Source organism: Artemia sp. Qi Xiang Cuo, chromosome 2 (genome assembly GCF_049724085.1).
Source record: "Artemia sp. Qi Xiang Cuo chromosome 2, ASM4972408v1, whole genome shotgun sequence".
Taxonomy (NCBI): Eukaryota; Metazoa; Arthropoda; class Branchiopoda; order Anostraca; family Artemiidae; genus Artemia; species Artemia sp. Qi Xiang Cuo.
The window spans coordinates 47,427,334-47,446,304 of record NC_142795.1 but is presented as its reverse complement, the minus strand read 5'-3'; the positions used below and the strand labels follow the sequence as shown (position 1 = coordinate 47,446,304).

The following is an 18,971-nucleotide window of genomic DNA, read 5'->3' as shown; positions in this document are numbered from 1 at the left end:
CATATTTTATATCTGGAAATCAAATACGCTGAACAAAATGGCTATCTCAAAATTTTGATTGGATGTGTTTGGGGAAATGATGGGCGTGGGGGGGGGAGGGCTAGTTGCCCTCCAATCACTTTCGACTATTAAAAAGGGCAATAGCCCTTAGAATTTCCAATCGAATGAGTCCTTTTTGAAGTTTCTCCGGCAACGCCTTCTATAAAAACCTTATATGCCCCCAGGGTACTAGCCCATTGAAAAAGGGTACTTAAAAAGGGTACTAGCCCATTGAATTTTGAATCGAATGAGCTCTTTTCCAAGTTTCAACGACAAGGATTTCAATAAAAACTTTATATGCCCCCAGGGCATAACTTATAATCCTTGCCCTTAGGGTTGTGGGGGAGTGTTCTCCTCAAAATTTTCATTGGATGTGTTTGGAAGATTGATGGGCGTGTGGGGGGCTAGTTGCCCTCCAATCACTTTCGACTATTAAAAAAGGCACTAGCCCTTTCAATTTCCAATTGAATGAGCTTTTTTGAAGTTTCTATTACAACGCATTCACTGAAAACTTTATATGCCCCCAGGGCATAATTTAAAACCCTTGCCCTGAGGGTTGTGGGGGAGTATCCTCCTCAAAAACATATTTTCTATATGGAAATCAACTACGCTGAACAAAATGGCTATCTCAAAATTTTGATTGGATGTGCTTGGGGAAATGATGGGCGTGGGGGTGGCTAGTTGCCCTCCAACCACTTTCGTCTATTACAAAGGGTACTAGCCCTTCGAATTTCCAATTGAATGAGTCTGTTTTGAAGTTTCTATGACAATGCCTTCTATAAAAACCTTATACACCCCCAGGGCATAACTTAAAACCCTTGCCCTGAGGGCTGTGGGGGATTGTCCTCCTCAAAAATATATTTACTATCTGGAAATCAACTACACTGAACAAAATGGCTACCGTATCTCAAAATTTTGATTGGATGTGTTTAGGGGAATTATGGGCGTGGAGGAGGGCTAGTTGCCCTCCATTCACTATCGACTATTAAAAAGGGCACTAGAACTCTCAATTTCCAATCGAATGGGCCTCTTTTGAAGTTTCTATGACGACCCCTTCCATCTGAAGTGCCGTGCTCTAAAGGAAAAAAAAACAATTCATAATACATTGTGTCAACATCGTTCTTATATGCCCCCAAGGCATAACTTAAAACCCGTGCCCTGAGGGCTGTGGGGGAGTGTCCTCCTCAAAAAAACATTGTCTCTCTTTAAATCAACGCCGCTGAACAAAATGGCTATCTCTTTGGATGTGTTTGGGGAACTGATGGGCGTGGGGGGGATAGTTTCCCTCCAATCACTTTCGACTATTAAAAAGGGCGCGAGCCATTCCAATTTCCAATCGAATGAGCCCTTTTCGAAGTTTCTACGACAACTTCTTCGATAAGAAGTGCCCGGGTATGGAGGAAAAAAACACACATTGTGCCAACATCGTTCTTTAGTTAGGCAGCGCTAGCGCGCTGCCTATAACTATTGCTTGCTTATCATAGGCAGCGCAATATCGATGCATAAGTAAAGAGTAAAGTGAACAAAATGTATGTTTTGTTATTATTATAAAAAAATTTCACCAAGGCACTTAGCATAGAAACAGTTGTCGTAGACACTTCGGAAGTAGCTCATTCGATTGTAAATTGAAAGTTCATGTGCCCTTTTTGACAATTTGAAGTCATTGGAGTGCAATCCCCTCCTACACCCAGTAATTCCCCAAACACATCCAGTCAAGAGTGTGATAGCCATTTTTGTTTAGCATAGTTTAAATGTCCAATAACTATGTCTCTGAGGTTGTCAACCCCTCACGGTAAGGACTGTAAGTTATGCAATTCATCCATTGTTTACATATAGTATTTTTTATTGGAAGAGGTGAGCATATTTGACTTTTAGTGTCCCAAAATACCAATGGCATTCAGGTAAAGCTTTCAGAGAATGTTGAGGAGTGTTGAACTAAATTAAAAAACGTTATATGCATAGAGGCTGTCAAAAGGGTGTAACTCAGGAATGACTGACGGTATTAAGTTGGAACTTTCAGGGAATAATGAGGGAGATGATCAATTACCCAAAAAGACAATATTTGCGCGTTACCACTACTATTACTGCTACTATTACAACTGTTACCACTACTACTGCTGCTACTACAACCATTACTTCTGTAACGATTACTACTATGGCTGAGGATATTGAAGTGAAAATTTGAGCAAATGTTGAGGGGAAAGTTGAACTAAACCAAAATATACCCTGTGCATACAGATTGTCAAAGGGACATATCTACAATATCTTAGGAACCGCTCACGGTATCAAGCTAGAACTTCCAAGGCATAATGACGGGCATGTTCAACTTATCAAAAGGCGATATATACATACTAATACTGCTACTACTGTCACTATTACCACTAATACAACACCACTACTACTACTACTACTCCTACTACCACTACAACTCTGATACTAGCACTACTAAGGCTCAGGGCATGAAGGTCAAAATTTTTGATAATATTGAGGGGAAAGTTGAACTATATCAAACTAAACTACGTGCGTGCAGGTTGTCAAAAAGACGTATCTTAAGAATGGCTTAAGGTATTAAGCACTGTGTGCACGGTCCTACAAATAATACTACCATTGCTACTACTACCAACATTACTACTACTACTAACACCATTACTACTGCTACTACAACTACTGCGTATGTAGCAACTACTAAGGCTGAGGATACTGAAGTGAAAATTTGAGGAAATACTGATGGGAAACTTGAACCTAATCAAAACTTACCAAGTGCATATAGGAATGACTTACCATATCAAGCTGCAACTTCCATGGCATCATGAGGAGGGTGTTCAACTTATCAAAAGGCGATATGTACATACTACACTGCAACTACTATTACTACTACCACTAATACAACACTGCTACTACCACTACTACTACTACTACTAGTACTACTACTACCACTACGATACTAGTACTAATAAGGCTAAGGGTACGAGAGCAAAAATTTAAGATAGTATTTAGGGGAAAGTTGAACTACATCAAACCAAATTATGTGTTTCCAGGTTGTCAAAAAGGCATATCTCAGGAATGGGTTAGCGTATTAAGTTGGAACTTTCAAGAAATTCTTAGGGGGAACACCAACTGACTAAAAGGCAATATGCGTACGCTACTACAAATAATCTACCACTACTACTGCTACTACTATTAATAGTATTATTACTATTACTACTACTACTCAACTGCTACTTTTATTGCAAATACTTCTAAGACTAAGAGAATTAAGGTGATAAATTCAGGAAATTTTGGGGGGGGGACGTTGAACTAATCTAAAACGCACTTTGGGAATACGGAAAATGAAAAGGACATATTGGCAATATCACAGCAACAGCTTATTATATTCAGTTCAAACTTCTAGGGCTCAAATAGCGACGAAGACCACACTGCCTTTCCATAACAAACAACAAAAGCACGAAGAACAATAGGGAAATCTTTGCAAGACAGTAGAGCTAATTTGAAGGAATATTTCGGCCCTATGCCCAAGGGCCATCCTCAGCAAGACAAAAATATACAAAAGATAAAAGACTCACTTTTTTAAAAGATAAAAAAGATAAAAAGAGTCTTTCATCTTTTATATATTTTTTTGCTGAGGACGGCCCTTGGACATAGGGCCGAAATATTCATTCAAATTAGCTCCACTGTCTTGCAAAAAGATTTCCCTATTGTTCTTCGTGCTTTTGTTGTTTGCTTCTAGGGCTTGATGAGGGGGGTGTTCAACTGCCTGAAAGGCATTATTTACATACTGCTACTGCTAATAGTACTAGCGCTACTACAGTTTGTAATGCTAGTAATCCTACTACTACGACTAGTACTCCTACAAATATTGATGTGACTACTACTACAACCAGGGCTGTATCAAGGATACTTTTAAGGATAAATTTAAGATAATATTGAGGGGAAAGTTGAACTACATCAAACCAAATTATGTGTGTCCAGGTTGTCAAAAAGGCATATCTCAGGATTGGGTTAGGGTATTAAGTTGGAACTTTCAGGAAATTCTTAGGGGGAAGACCAACTGACTAAAAGGCAATATGCGCACACTACTACAAGTAATTCTACCACTACTACTAGTACTGCTACTACTATTAATAGTATTATTACTATTACTATTACTACTACCATTCCAACTACTACCTCTATTGCAAATCCTTCTAAGGCTAAGAGTATTAAGATGAGAATTCCATGAAATGTTGGGGGGGAGGGGAGTTGAACTAATCTAAAACGCACTGTGGGCATACGGAAAATGAAAAGGACATATCGGTATCACAGCAACAGCTTATTATATTCAGTTCGAACTTCTAGGGCTTGATGAGGGGGGTGTTCAACTGCCTAAAAGGCATTATGTGCATACTACAACTGCTACTAGTACTAGCTTAATATCACTAAGTTACGGTTTGTAATACTAGTAATCCTACTGCTACGACTAGTACTCCTACAAATATTGATGTGACTACTATTACAACCAGGGCTGTATCCAAGATACTCAAAAAACGCAAAACAAAATTGTTTATATCCATTTTAGTTACGTTTTTACGAGTAAGACAAACATTTCGGGGGGGGGGGGAGGAAGCGTTTAAACCCCCCAAGCCCCCCCCCTTGATATGGCCTTGCTACAACTAGAATTGCACATTTAGGTCTAATTTCATTTGCTAATTCTATTAAGTAAAGGTTTTTTACTATATATCTTTTGGTTCACGCATTATATGTCTTAAAAAGTCGTATTAAGAGTCATTCATATTTACTGTTTTGTGAAAAACTTAGCTAAATTTAGTTTGAAAAATTTAAAGCCAAGTGGTTCAACTTGGGAAGCTATAAATAAGCCAAGTGGTTTTACGAATATTTTTAAAATGAAGTCAGATTTTCACGGTCACAGCACTCGAGCTACGAGTAAATTCCATACCTGCTCAGAAAACGCTAAAAATCATTTCAAAGGAATTATCATTTGTGTAATTTGACAACTCTGGGAGTTCCCTGTGCACTTGCCCACTTTGATTGACAAACTCGCCGACAAAAGGGAAATAAACACTGTTTTATTAGTCAAATTTCACAGCCTAATCCCAAATTCTTGACAGCTTTCGATGATAGCTAGTCCTCTTGGAGAATTCGGTAATGGACCGACCATTTTTCTTTGAGATGGTCAGACAACGCTGCGGCTCGCAAAATGATTCAAAGGTATTGTATCAGCTTAAGAAAAGTGAAGATCTGAATGAATTCAAGCCATGCATGAAGGATAAATTGAATAGTAAATATAGCTTTTTGTTTTGTTGAAGGAATTTACCCTTATTCTTTTCTTTATTTTACTTCATCAAAGCATTATCCTTATTATGATTGAAGTTAATTTCTATTTTATTTTTGAGCGGAATTAGAAGAGACTTAAAGACTAGTATTTGATAGATATCGCTGTAGATAAATTGGCGACTCTAGTATTTGCGAATAGGTTCCTTAGAGAAAATAGATAAAATCAGAAAATAAATGGCAAGTGATGCAGGCTTTTATGTTGAACGAGAGCCCATTTGTTTTTTTTATATGTACTAGACTATCCCCGACGACAGCACTGAGTCTGTTCCTTGGGTAGCCCAGAAGAGTGGTTTAAATCGTTGATTTATTTATTATATATATTGTAAATATTTTGTTTGTTTTTTCCATTGACAGATACGTATCATATCATATATTGTCATAAACCGTCAAAAACCTTACCCACTCAAACTTTGCCCTTTAATGTACCTTTAAATTTTTAGTTAACACTGTCTTTCGTAACAAACTACGTTTCATGACATTTGTTTTTTATTGGTATTCCTTTACTCGTAGAAATTCACAGGATTTCATGGATGAGCGCTTATTTGACAGTTGCCATTGCCAAGTTCAAATCTACATTAAAATCATACCAGATTTCTTTTTTCTCTTCGTCATTTCAAGATTTTAGGACTGCGCCACAATCAGAATAATCGAAAGTTATAAACATGACCTCTCAGTTTCGGTTCGCTTTCTCCACGAAATGGATATACCTAAAAATAAATATGAAAAAAATTCTAATAAACTACAGGATGATTATTTCAGCTCTTTGTCAAGTGAATTGCATATAATATATCAAATCTGTCTTACCTGGGTGCTTAGCAACAAAATCTGTTACATCATAAACTCCCCTTTTATAGCTAACCCAAATACGATTTTCCTTAGAATCTCGCTTTGCGACATCCGTAGCTCTGTATACTGGGAGGTCTGTTCTAAATTCTCCACCAATTAGCTTCTGTGGTTGCGAAGTATCCTTTGCAATAGATTTGGCTACAAAAAGATAGAATTACTAATTTAAATCTAGTTAGCATTAACTGACAAAAAGTGCCAATAAAATCAAACCAAAACCTCATAGAATATAAAAAAAATTATCTGTTTTTATAAAAATAAACTCAAATACGACTTTGATGTTTCAGGTTAACTGAGTTTTTTCTCCGAACTTAGTTGACCAAAAGCGTATCTTAGATTTTATAGGTCCTCATTTTAGATTTTAATGTGACACTTCACTTTTCAATGAAAACTTATTGTTCAAAAAATAATAATAAGATATTTCTTAGTTTTTAATTGATATAGTTTTATTATCGATTAACTGTAGGAATATTTGTGAAGCTTTTTTTCCAGTTTTTTCTGCTTAATACCTAAAATACTAGATTGCAATAAAAATTTTGGCAAAATTTGAATATCCAACAAAATGTTTTATCGGTCGTAGGTTTTCCTTCATATTACAAACAAAGTTTCTCTAGCGGAATTAAAGACCAAAGCTAAAACTTAAAACGAACAAAAACTATAGCTTCGCAGTATGTGCAACATATATCTGCAAACTCATATGTTTGTGGATCAACATATAGGACTAGCCCGAATAAATTTACTCATGATATCTCCTTTTGTAAAATTCTGAAAATCTTAGACCTTAATTCCTCTAGTGCATCCAGAGGCACTTAGGACGTCACTAAATAGCCTCCAATCTACCACCGACTGGGCTATTACATAAATGTCCACTCACTCGGGGATGATACTTGTCTGAGGGACTCTTCTGTCACGTTGGTACGCCATACGGACCGTATTCCCTTGATATTCCTCGGTGACAGATGCCTCCCGTTTGCCAGTGGAAGAGCGTTTTTAGAAGTCTGTGATCTGGCATGCGGAGAATATGTCCAAGGTATCGTCATCTTTGCTGTCTCATAACAGAGGCGATGAGCGATTAGCTTGTGCAGGTACAAATCTCGTAATAGCTGAGACGGTCTCTCCGGCTGGTCCTTAGGATCCGGCAAAGATAATTATTCTCAAAGGCGGTCATACGTTTTACCTGTTCTGTAGTTACTTTAGGCATTTCATTGAGCAATTCAAAACAGACAAAACCTTCTTGTGGAACAGCCAGAGTTTCAGCTTCTGAGAGTATACTGTTGATTTCCAAACAGTTAAAGTCTCTGAAATGCTGCGTTGGCTAGGCATTATTCTCGTTCGCAGTTCTTTTTCAGAGTCACCACTGAAAATTCCGAAAAACCAGAACTTTATTGAAAACACAAAGCCAATGCAAAAAAAGGATGTTCTCTTGGGACTTAAGAGAACGTTCGATGGACTTAAGAACTTATGTCCTTCGGGGCAGAAGTTCGAGTCCTGGTGTTGCTGATTATATGGTTTGGGAAAGAATTCTGTAATACTATTGTGTAAGCTCAGTCAGAGTCGACCGAGCTCCAAATGGATACCTGGATAAATCAGGGGAAACGCAGTAATCGTCGGACGATTACCTCTAAACACGCATAGTACTCCCAGCCGAAAGCAGAGAATCAGCAGATCGGCACCTGCGGTACCTGCACCACGGGTCTACCTTCACCACGGGCCTGCATACGAAAAATTTTTGTTTCTCTCTTAAGAAATGAAAAGTCCTTAAGCAGGTGCAGAAAAAAAAGACTGATTTATAAGGCTATCAATAGCCGTTCATCGGCCGTGATATCGACAACTTTTTGTAAAATTTGCATTCTCTAAAAAACTCAAGCAAGCTCAGTTTTTATTATAGCGCCAATTTTTTTAGGATTCTAGAAATACAAGAAGATATCACGTGTCGGTTTGCTTGAGCCAGTTTTACAGAAACACTTTGCATGAATAAATTATCTTTATTTGTTTTGGGTTTTAACTTCACTCTTTGCTTCCATCATAAAAACCTTGTTTTTCTTAAATTAATGTTGGGTTGTTTTAAGTTTTTAAATATACACAATTTGCCCTAGGAAATTTTTGTGGCGATGAAACTAAACAAGTCAAATATTTATAGTTCAGTCTTATATACTTGAAATTAGTAAAGCTTTTCATGCCCAGGGCACGAACACACTTGGATTCCATGGTTACATCAATAGCTGCAACGTACCACAGAGAAAACCATGGCCCATAGTAGCCAAAAGCTTAAAAACACTTAAAAAAACTCTCTCTTGCAAGAAAAATTTGCCGTTAATGCTGATTCAGGAATTATAGCTATTTTTAGATTCATCTTAGTAGTAACAGTTTATTGCGGAAACAAATTTGTGGGAATTTTTCAAAAAGCTGGAAACACTGACAAGTCTCCTTTTTTTCTTTTTATTTTTCCAGTGCTAATAGGGCACTAGAACATCGTAAAGAACTGTTTAAAATATTTGTTAGCTAATACTAACATTCACGCGCTTTTTATAATTTCGCCATGAAATGCCTTATGGCAACAAAATATGATTTTAGTTTCATTTCTGGAGTGTAAAAGCTTGAAAAAAAATTCTACCATTGAATTTTCCATGATCGAAAACACTTAAACTGGTGCTTAAAACCCCAATTTTGAATACCCCCCCCCCCTTCCTAGTCCCATTTGGAACTGAAAAAAAAAGAGTTTTGAAAAGACTAACAAGTGAAAAAAAAGATTCAATCAATCAATTTATTTACTGCGCCATAATATTATAAAAATAGCAGTGACATTGTCAACATAAATTTAAACCATTGGCAAAAAAAAGCATTGCCATTATCAAATTAAAGCACTAAAAACAATTAACTATGTACAATTATCCAATGATTCGACAAAATATGGTTCAAATGAAGATAAGTAGCGCTGACTTGAATTCGGTGCTGGTTGTTTCAGGACAATTTTAACAGCAGCTTTGCTCCTTGTCGCAGGACCGTCAATTCTTGGCTCTAAGAAATCCAGTAAGATGCTTCTATGCTGTTGTCAAAGAAGGCATTGGCGGCCTAACCTCATGAGTGCTTCGTGTCTGCGTTGGAGTAGGGTTTTGAAACCGAGCCTCTGGAGACTCTCCGCGTATGAACTGTAGGCGTGGCCGAGGATGATGCGGCAAGCCCGTTTCTGCATATTCTCTATTTGCTTGTCCTGTTGTTTTGTTAAGCACGGATGCCAGACTTGACAACCGTATTCCAGGGCGGGTAAGATGTATGTTTTTAGGGTGTTTATACGGGCCAGGGTGGTAAAACCAAAGCGTTTCAGGTTCGCCAACGATCCTAGTAGTCCTGCTCCTTTGCTTACAATCTTGTTAACTTGGGAATCCCATTTCAGGTTTTTGTCAATAAGAATTCCAAGAATTTTGGCAGAGTCCACTGATTTGAGCACAACTTCTGTTTCAATGTTGCGTATGTGTTTCTTGAGGAAGTCCACTCTCATAGCAAGTAGCCTTACACATACTTTTTTCTTTGCTGACTTCCATCCTAGCCTCCTGAGCCTCCATTATTAGTTCATCAAAGGCTAGCTTAAGCTCGTCTTTGGCTGCGGCTAGTTGACGCAAGAAAGGCAAAAATAGGTCATCAGCAAACTTGGCCCTGTTTGGCTTTTCTTTAGTAGCTCATTGACTGCTATAACGAAAGCAATCGGGCCCAGGATAGTACCCTGTGTGGTACCGCAGGTAATCCTGGGGATCTAGGAAAAGATGAAGTATGTCACTCAGGAAGCTTGCAAGTAGCCTTACAATGAATTGTCTGGCTCCCATGTTCTTCGCTCCGTTGACAACGAGTGGGTGGTCCAGATAATCAAATGCCTTCACCATATCGGCAATCAAGAGGTCCATGAAGGAGTCTGGGCACTCTAGGTGACGAAGCATTTCATCCAGTAGGGTGACTAGATAGTTTATGGTGCTGCATTCGGGCTGGAAGCCGATCTGTCTGGGATCTAAGGACTCCTTTATATCGTTGTATAGCCAGTTAAAGATGAATCGCTCAAAGATTTTCGAAAAATAGGTCTTTGATATTAGGCGGAGGTCTTTACCTTTAGTCGCGTTAGCTACCTTTGGGATGGGCACTATATACGCTTTTTTGAAGCAGTTGGGGAAGGTACCCTCAACTAAGCACTGGTTATAAATTGGCGCAAGGGGCACACAGAGTTCCTTGGCGCAATGAACCAGTACAGCTGAGGGTACCATTTTCGGACAGGCCGCCTTACGCGGATCAAGCTTGGCTAGATTTTTTTTTTCAACTTCTTCTGGCGTAATGACTGGGATCTTAGATATTTCATCTTCTTTAGGTGGGAGTTCTTTGAGAGGGGGTTGTTTGCTACAGATGCTTGCAAGAAAGGAGTTTACTTGGTTGGCGTCAAGTTTGTTCAGGTACAAAGCTAATTCGTTAATGATAGATGCTATTTATTTTTATCTCTTAGGATTTCATTTCCCCCGCCCCATAAAGGCATGCCTTAACCGGTCACTGATTTTTATGTGACATATCATACTTCACCCGAAAGTTCCAAATAAAAAGACGATTCACTCACTATTCAAAGCTGCATCTAAGTATAATAATCGCTACCGTCACAATTTTCTTTTAAAACCTTTTTTTCGCGGCAGAAATTTTTAACCCTGTAGAACTCTGGTTTCTTCCCTATATCTCTCAATTTTCCTTCAAATTATTTCTTACTATTATGTATTCCTAGACTAAGAGACTAAATCATATTAGGAATTAGGCCCAACCAAAGAAAAGGCTAATTTTAAAAGTGAAAATTTCTAATTTTGGAGCCAAGACCCAAATTGATCAAACGCGTTTCTTTAGTTTTCACTTGCTAAGTGGGCTGGAAGAAGGAGAATACCTGCATCATTTAAACACATTAAAAACTATCTTTCCTCCCACTAATCTTATTGGTACATATACGAATATTTCAAACTAACATTGGATTTGTAAAGTTTTTAAAGTTCTCTATTTTTGTCTCATGTTTAAAGCGAGGTCTCTATTTACGTAATTTATAATTTCAATTGCCTCCCTAAAAGATTGTGGTGAACCAATTACTATGGAAATTAAAAGTGTCTGGTCAAGAAGAACTAAGTGATGTTTAAAAACGTTGGGGGCCAAGGCAGAGTCAAACTCGTCATTTTCATTTTCAGATTTTAGAAATTTATTTATTTAATGCTTGTGTTCGTACACTCTTTCTTCCCTTGTTGACGGGTTCTGCCAGCGTAATATTCTTTCTCATTTTAAACCAAGATTATTTGACACATTAATAAAGAGCAGGTCAGTAGACAGGGTAAGTTAATCGCTAGGGAGAGAATTATTACGTATATGAAAGGGATTGCCCCCTCCTCAACAGCTCTCGTTTTATGCTAAAGTTTTTTAGTACTTTTAAAAAACTTCCTATTGTTCTAATTAAATGACCCTTGCGTTTCAGGAGTCGTTCTTTAAGAATTGGGACAAAATCAAACCTTAGCGTAAAGAGCAAGGTGTTGAAGAAGGGGCACCCCCTTCATGTACGTAATAATTTCTGTTCGTTTGAAGTTTTAATGTTGCCCCTTACTGTAAGTTGAAAAAACTTTTTTTTAATTTAATTTCTGATCGTTTTTTAAATAATGCCAGGAAATCTGGCCCCACCTCAACGGAGAAATCTCCCTCCCCACGGAGATATCCTCTAGACAATTCAATCCCGGTGAAAATTTACCCCTGAAAATTACCCTTAACAACTCCACGCGTAAAATTGAGACGAAAAAGAGAAAGCATGACATATAAAAAAATTTTGTTAAGGAATTCTGGCAAATTCCCCCAGTGTATAATTCCCCTGAGAAGTTCAAGCCCTGGAAACTCCCGTCCCATGGAAAATCCCAACATGGAAAAACCCCCAGCAGAAAATTCGTCCCCCCTCCATACGAAAATATATACATACTTCCCAATAACAAATACTATGCGTAAACAATGGGGAAATTTTATAACTTAAAAACCTTTCCCCCGAGGCTATGAGGGGGGGGGGGTCATGTTATATCCAAAGGAAATAGTTATTGGGCTTTTCAGTTATGATGAACAAAATGGCTATCCAAAATTTCGATCGGACGATTTCGGAAAAAAGGGGCGGGGAGGGGGCCTAGTTGCCTTCCAATCTTTTGGTCACTTAAAAATTGGAGCTAGAACTTTTAATTTCCGTTTGAATGAGCCTCCTCACGATATTCTAGGACTGCTGGGCCGATACGATCACCCCTGGAATAAAAAACAAAAACAAATAAACATGCATTTGCAATCTTTCTTCTGGCAAAAAAATACAAAATTCCACATTTTTGCAGATAGGAGCTTGGAACCTCTACAGTAGTGTTTTCTGATACGCTGAATTGGATGGTATGGTTTTCATTAAGATTTTATTACTTTTAGGGGGTGTATCCCCGTTTTTTTTAAATCAGGCAAATTTTCTCAGGCTTTTTCCCTTTAACAGGTAAGACTAAACTTAATAAAACTTATGTATCTGAAATCAGCATAATAAGCTGATTCTTTTGATATATATATTCGTGTCGAAATTCCGGTTTTTAGAGTTTCAGTTAGCATTGAGCCAAGTTACTACTTACAGTTTGATTTCTGCCCAATCTAATTTGTAACAGTCTCCCATTTATTCTGGCTTGGTATTTGTTTGTTTCAGTGTTTCTTCTGTTTTGTTAATGTTCACTGCAAAAGGTCAATTTTGTGTGTGTGTTTTTTTCCCTTTTTTTCGCTTGTTCGGTTTTGAGTACTGAGGAAAGCTTGGCGGTGGTCTTTGGCGAAATATCTGCTTTTGTCTTTTCGCTTCGTTTTCTTTTCCACTGGCAGAAAATCACCCTTGGTTCTTGGCTATTTTTCAATTATACATATTTTTTTCTATTTTCCCGTTTCTTGCCAAATATTTCTAGTAGACTATTACCCCAGAAATAAAAAAGCCGTCCGTTTTTTTAATAGAAACTAGTAAAGAACAAACCAACGTCAATAACTCTGTGCTGCCAAAATTACGCCTTTTGTCTAAAAATTTTTTCGTTTGTTTACTCCACTATTTGGTCCTGTATCTTTGTTGCTGTATTCCTTCACTCACTCGCTCCTGTTTTTGTTCCTGCGTCTGATACCGTGTTCTTTCCTCTGCTACTTCCTTCCTGTGTTGCTTCGTTCTCATGCTCCTATGCATTTTCCTCTTTTTGTTCATGTGTTGGTTCCTCTTTTCTTATTCAGTTACGTTGTTAGAGCAGCAGCAGATACACCAGTGACATCAGCCTCATAGTTGCAAAAGTAGCCACAAACTAGTAAAGAACAAACTCCTGCCCAAAGTAACAAAACATTTAAAGATAAATTTTGAAAAAAAACTGCCAGGTGAGGGAATTTTCGGTATAATTGGTAACTGTTATTTCGGCTAATTTTAATAGTGAAAGTTTATGGAGAAAACAAACCTATGGGAATTACGACAAATAGCCTGATACCCCTCGAAAATAGTCGAAACGAAAGCTGTATCATTGAAATTATCATGGTAAAAACCCGAAAAAAGAGAATTACAGTTTCTCATCTTCAACAACAAGGAAAATCACTTTTTTACATGAGAAGCAGTGATGTGTCTCTATTTGTTTCCGTTTTCTCCTGGTTGTGATCATACTGAACCAGTTGTTGTAGAATGCTGGGAGAGATTTCATTTGATAGGAAAACGCCATATCTAGTGCTATTTTTTAAGCAACAAAAAGAAAATGTTATAATAAAATGTGATTTTTAAATTGTCATAATATAAGATGCTTTTAAAAAAAAATACGTCTTTTGAAAAGCGGCTACTACGATGTATGGTGTCACATTTCCTATGTCATATTTTTATAGAATTCTACAAATATACGGACAAACCATGAGTCAGTTTATTTGAACCAGTTTTGCAGGTGTATGCTGCGTAGGCTAAACTGCAAAACAATAATTTTTGTTCAAAGTTTCAGTTTGCTCTTTACTTCCACAAGAAATATATCAGTCTTGGACCATCCATTCTATGCGATAACCTAGAGGAATAAAAGACACATCAGAACTATCCATACAAAAATGTGATTTCCATTGTTTTTAAGATACAGGGCACAAAAATCTCTATTTCTGGGTCTTAAACAGCAGTAATTTCAACAATGCAATTTTGGCTTTTGAATCCACTCCCTTCCGGAAAAATTATCAGAAAGTGGCACTTTTGATGCCACATGACACTAAACCATGGTGCTACAAGTGCCAATTAAAAAAAAAACTTGTGAGTTTTTTTTACATTACCTTTTCTTTGAGCACTTATTTGTTTCTCCATTACCATTTATTCTAGATGATGAGCCCATGGGAAGAAAAAAGAAGAAGAAAAAAAAAATAAGATATATCAGTATTAATCAAGTAAAAATGGTTTCCTTGTTTTTTAAGATGTCAACTACCAGTCATAAGAGGGTCCAGGGGACTGAGAGTCCCCCAAGATTTTTTAGTACCCTAATTTTTTTCCTTTCATTGGCACTCATGTCACATTGCCCCCCCCCCACCCCAATATTTTGCTCTAGACCTGCTTTTGCTTCCAGTTAAGGGTTTTTGGCAAGGACAATTTCAAGATTTGATATCATGTTTGGGAAGTTCCAGGCCCTTTCTAGACCCCCCCCCAAAAAAAAAAAACAAATAAACAACTTTTGGCATTTGAATATGTATAGAAATGGTCACTTTCTAATACAATGAATTTTGGAGCTTTTACCTCACTAGACAGTTTTTTAGAGATGTTTGGTACTGTGAGTTGAGGGCATTTTACTACTCTGCAGCTACTACTATGATAATGATGTCCTTTTTCAAATGGAAACATGGCATTAAGACATGTAAACAGGAACTCCTATATTGGCCAATTTGTCAAAACAGCAAAAAAGGAGTGAATCAGCCCAAATAAAATTGTAAAAGCACACAAGCACAATTCTAAGAATAAGGAGAATAAATGCTCCCTGCAGGCCTTCCCAACTTCAGTGGGGATATACAAGTGGGATTGTGGTGCAACAGTCTACCTTGCCTTGGATGCAGTTAAATTCTATGCTGTTTTCACTTTATGTAAGTCTACCAACCACCAATATGGTACCACTCCCCCTGGCTGGCAGATATTTTTTCTTGTACCTATCCAAATTTGTTGAGCTAAAATCCCCAAAACAGCCAAACCACCTTTCCCCTTCCTACCTAGTACCTTGATTCCCCAATGCACTACAGTACTTAAATGCCCAGTGGCATCAAACAAAGCCTGAAAAACACCACTTCTCTGCATTCCCTAGGAAAAATAAGGCATTCATTCTTTGTAAACACATATTTTGGGTTATGTGCTAGATCCTTTGCATTTCAAGAGCTTGGTGGTTGGTGCATCTCAAAGTAATTTGAATATTGAAGCATATGGTAATTATTACCTTTCACACTAAAGTCAATTTGATTTAAACATACCTTGAACTTTGTTCTTAATCCCAAACAATGTGGCTACAGATACCCCAACACCAATTGTGGCATATAACATGTGTTTTCTGTATGTTGGCCTTTCAAACTCATGTGAGGAATATTCAGCTTTCCCCTCAAAACCATGATTACACAATGCTGCCAAGGATCTATAAATGGCTAAGTATATTAGTATTTCTAGCAGCACATAGGCAAAGTTTGGAGGGGAGGAGAGGGAAAACTTAAAATGAAAGAAACTAAAATAAAACACACCACTGAAAATGCATATTGTTTTCAGTCAAGCACAGATGATGCTCTGGCATTTAGTTTATTAGTAATAAAAAATAGAACTTGACAAAATGCATACATATATATATATATATATATATATATATATATATATATATATATATATATATATATATATAATACATGAAAAAAAAACAAGTCTTTCAACTAATTCTTCTAGCCTGGCCATGACCTTGCAAAGGCAAGTTGTCCTAGGGGCATGCCAGGAATAGAAAAAACATAGAAAATTTTAGTACTAATTTATAGCACAAATTAAGCATACCAGAAATACTGATAATAAAAAAATATATATATATATATGTTTATGTGTATAAATAAAATACATAATTCCTTGCTGAGTTACTACTGGAGTCACCATAACAACAAAAAAAAAGAAAAAAGAAAAACAATCCAAATAATCCACTATACTCCTTCACACACCTCAAACAACAAAAGAAGAAGAAGAAGAAAAAAAAAATAAAAGGCTTAAAAAGGCTTAGGGGGGCATTTAACTTCTGGTAGCCATAATTGTATTTCTGGGATTTTATGTTCATTTTAAGATAAACTTTACCATTCATTTTAGTTTCTATTCATGTTGGGATTCATCTATTCATTCAGAACAGTATCTGCTATTTTTGGGTTTAATATTATAATTTATTTTAAGTAATAAATGTTTGTTTCAATTTTGAATTATTGAATGACAACACAGTTACTCACTTTGGGTTTTAATATAACTGATTACTTCTCTTTAGAAAATATTTTTGTTTTTGATTAGTTCATCACAAAAAAGGTTGTAAAATAGCCCAAAAGAAAACACTATTTTGTGAAGGTACTTTTAACTTCATAATTCACCACTTTCTCTACCTAGTAGTAAGGCTTGAAGGACCCAGTAAAAAAAATCAGGTCAAATGCTGGGAACCACCTTGCCAAGATCTACACTCCAATAGGACCTCAAAGCCAAACATGATCTCTTTTGAGGTAAAGATAGGTATAAAATCCCAACTATACAATATTTAAAGGAAATAAAAGTTTTAGCAGTTACAACCAACTTAGACAGTTATTGGGCTAGTTGAATAATATACTTTCAAAAATAAATCCCAAATTAAGGTATGGTGAAAAATTAAAGCCTGGGAAAGTATTTTCAGGCTATTATCTTCACCTGTTCCTTATTTACAGGGATTTTAAAATGAAGTGAAGAAACAACAGAAAGAATTCCATGCTTAAGCTTAGGTCTGTTTTCTTAAACTTACAGTTTAGGAAACCAGACTTTCCAAGACTTTCAGTTTTAACTAGAACTGAATAAAAATGATTACAGGTGAAATATACACCCTGAATTATACATACCTATATACAATAAATGTTCAATACATAACTGCTTTATTCAAACTGATTCAATGGTTTAGAGAATTGATGGAAAATTTAAATTATATGTACAATTCAAGGCAAGGCTGTACCCAGAGGGAGGGGGGTTAGGAGGGCTTGAACTCCCCCCCCCAAAAAAAAAATGTTTGTTTGACTTGTAAACATGTAACAAAAATGGACATAAACAAATTTTGTAAGTTTTTTTTTTAGTTTCTTTTGTGTAAACCCCCTCCCCCCAAAAAAAATCTTTGAGTAAAACCCCCTCCAAAAAAATCCTGGGTACAGCCTTGATTCAAGGTAGTCTATATAATTTACAATTAGGGGGGAGTAGAGTAAATTTGCAACATACATGAATGTTTTATTTGAATTTTGGATTAAAGCTATCTTAATATTCTTAGCTATCTTAACAATCTAAATGTAAAAAAAAATTCAACCTCTTGCTCTGCTTGGAGCCTAATGTAAGGCATACCATCCCTTTTTTTATTCTCACTTTCTTCACAATGCTAACAGCCTTGCAAATAAGACATGGGTGAAGGTGGGAGATTGGGACTTCCTGAACCTGTTTTAAAGTGGGTTGGGCTACTTTACAAAATTGTGTTGTGTTTCCTTCTAGAGAGTGGACATACAGCAGTGGCATAATTCACTCTAGGGTAGGGGGAAACTGCCCTTCCAAGACTTCAGTTGAACCCCCCTTATCTGAAATTAGTTTCTCCAAAAATCTGCATAGGCCTAGCCTAATTCAAGCATCCACAGGAATGGGTCAGTTTTCTTTAGTAGGCCTATATCGTACCTTTTTTGTGGTAAAATTCTACTTTTGGCTATCTTGGGAAGTCCCAATGGGTATTTTCACTGTGAATTTTACTTGATTTGGGAAGATTAGCTCCAAATTTGCCCCCCCCCCAGGATTTTGACGAAATTACACCACTGGAATGCAACACTAATACCACCCATAAGCTAGGCCTAGGGTTTTATCTTTTTATTATAATGTCGGATTGTCAAAAATATAATATGTTACCTTATTTTGATACTTCTCCCTACCTTCAGGGAAAGCATTATCACGTTTTCGCCAATTCAAAATAATATCTACTAAAATCCTTTTCACCTGAATCAGACCTGACTACTTTCGTTACTTATTAAACCAGTATATAAAGCTAAAAACTTGACGGACGGGTTAATCAGCACTAAATAATGCTCTGAATGCATGACTAGACATTTTTTAGTAATGTCATTGAGATATTTTACTATAAATAGATTAAAGGCAAATTTTTAAATGGAAATAAGGAGTGGCATTAAGACTTAAAATGAAGATAAATTATCCTGCATTTCAGGGAGATGCCACTTCAAAATGCCCCCCTCCTGCTTTTTGGGAACGGGATTCTAATTCAATTACATTTGTATTAGGAGCATGATCGATACCTACAATACTTTGAAACTCTACTGTAAAAAGAATGAGAGCTAGTGAGGTTGCAGCTGGCAGCCCCCCTAATATACAAAATATTTTTGTTTGTTTGAATTGTTACCATCGTTCTTTATTTTCATTTGCTAGAAAAACAAATAATTGCTTTCTATTCTTATTAGTAACATCTTCAGGACTATTCCAAACGTAAGGGGGAGTTGCCTCTCTCTCCAACATCTTG

General features: G+C 36.8%; 1 protein-coding gene across 1 annotated transcript in view; it reads right to left on the bottom strand.

Annotated features, from left to right (window-relative positions):
* shop (sulfite oxidase) overlaps positions 1-18,460 on the bottom strand; it is a 65,047-nt gene extending 46,587 nt beyond the window's left edge. The window contains exons 1-3 of the mRNA XM_089101359.1: positions 18,350-18,460; positions 15,697-15,854; positions 6,175-6,354 (exon numbers count right to left, since the gene is read on the bottom strand). Coding sequence (XP_088957485.1) covers positions 6,175-6,354; positions 15,697-15,854; positions 18,350-18,387 — 376 coding nt within the window. The 5' untranslated portion in view covers positions 18,388-18,460. The remainder of the gene's footprint in view (positions 1-6,174; positions 6,355-15,696; positions 15,855-18,349) is intronic.
* Positions 18,461-18,971: the final 511 nt, after the last annotated feature.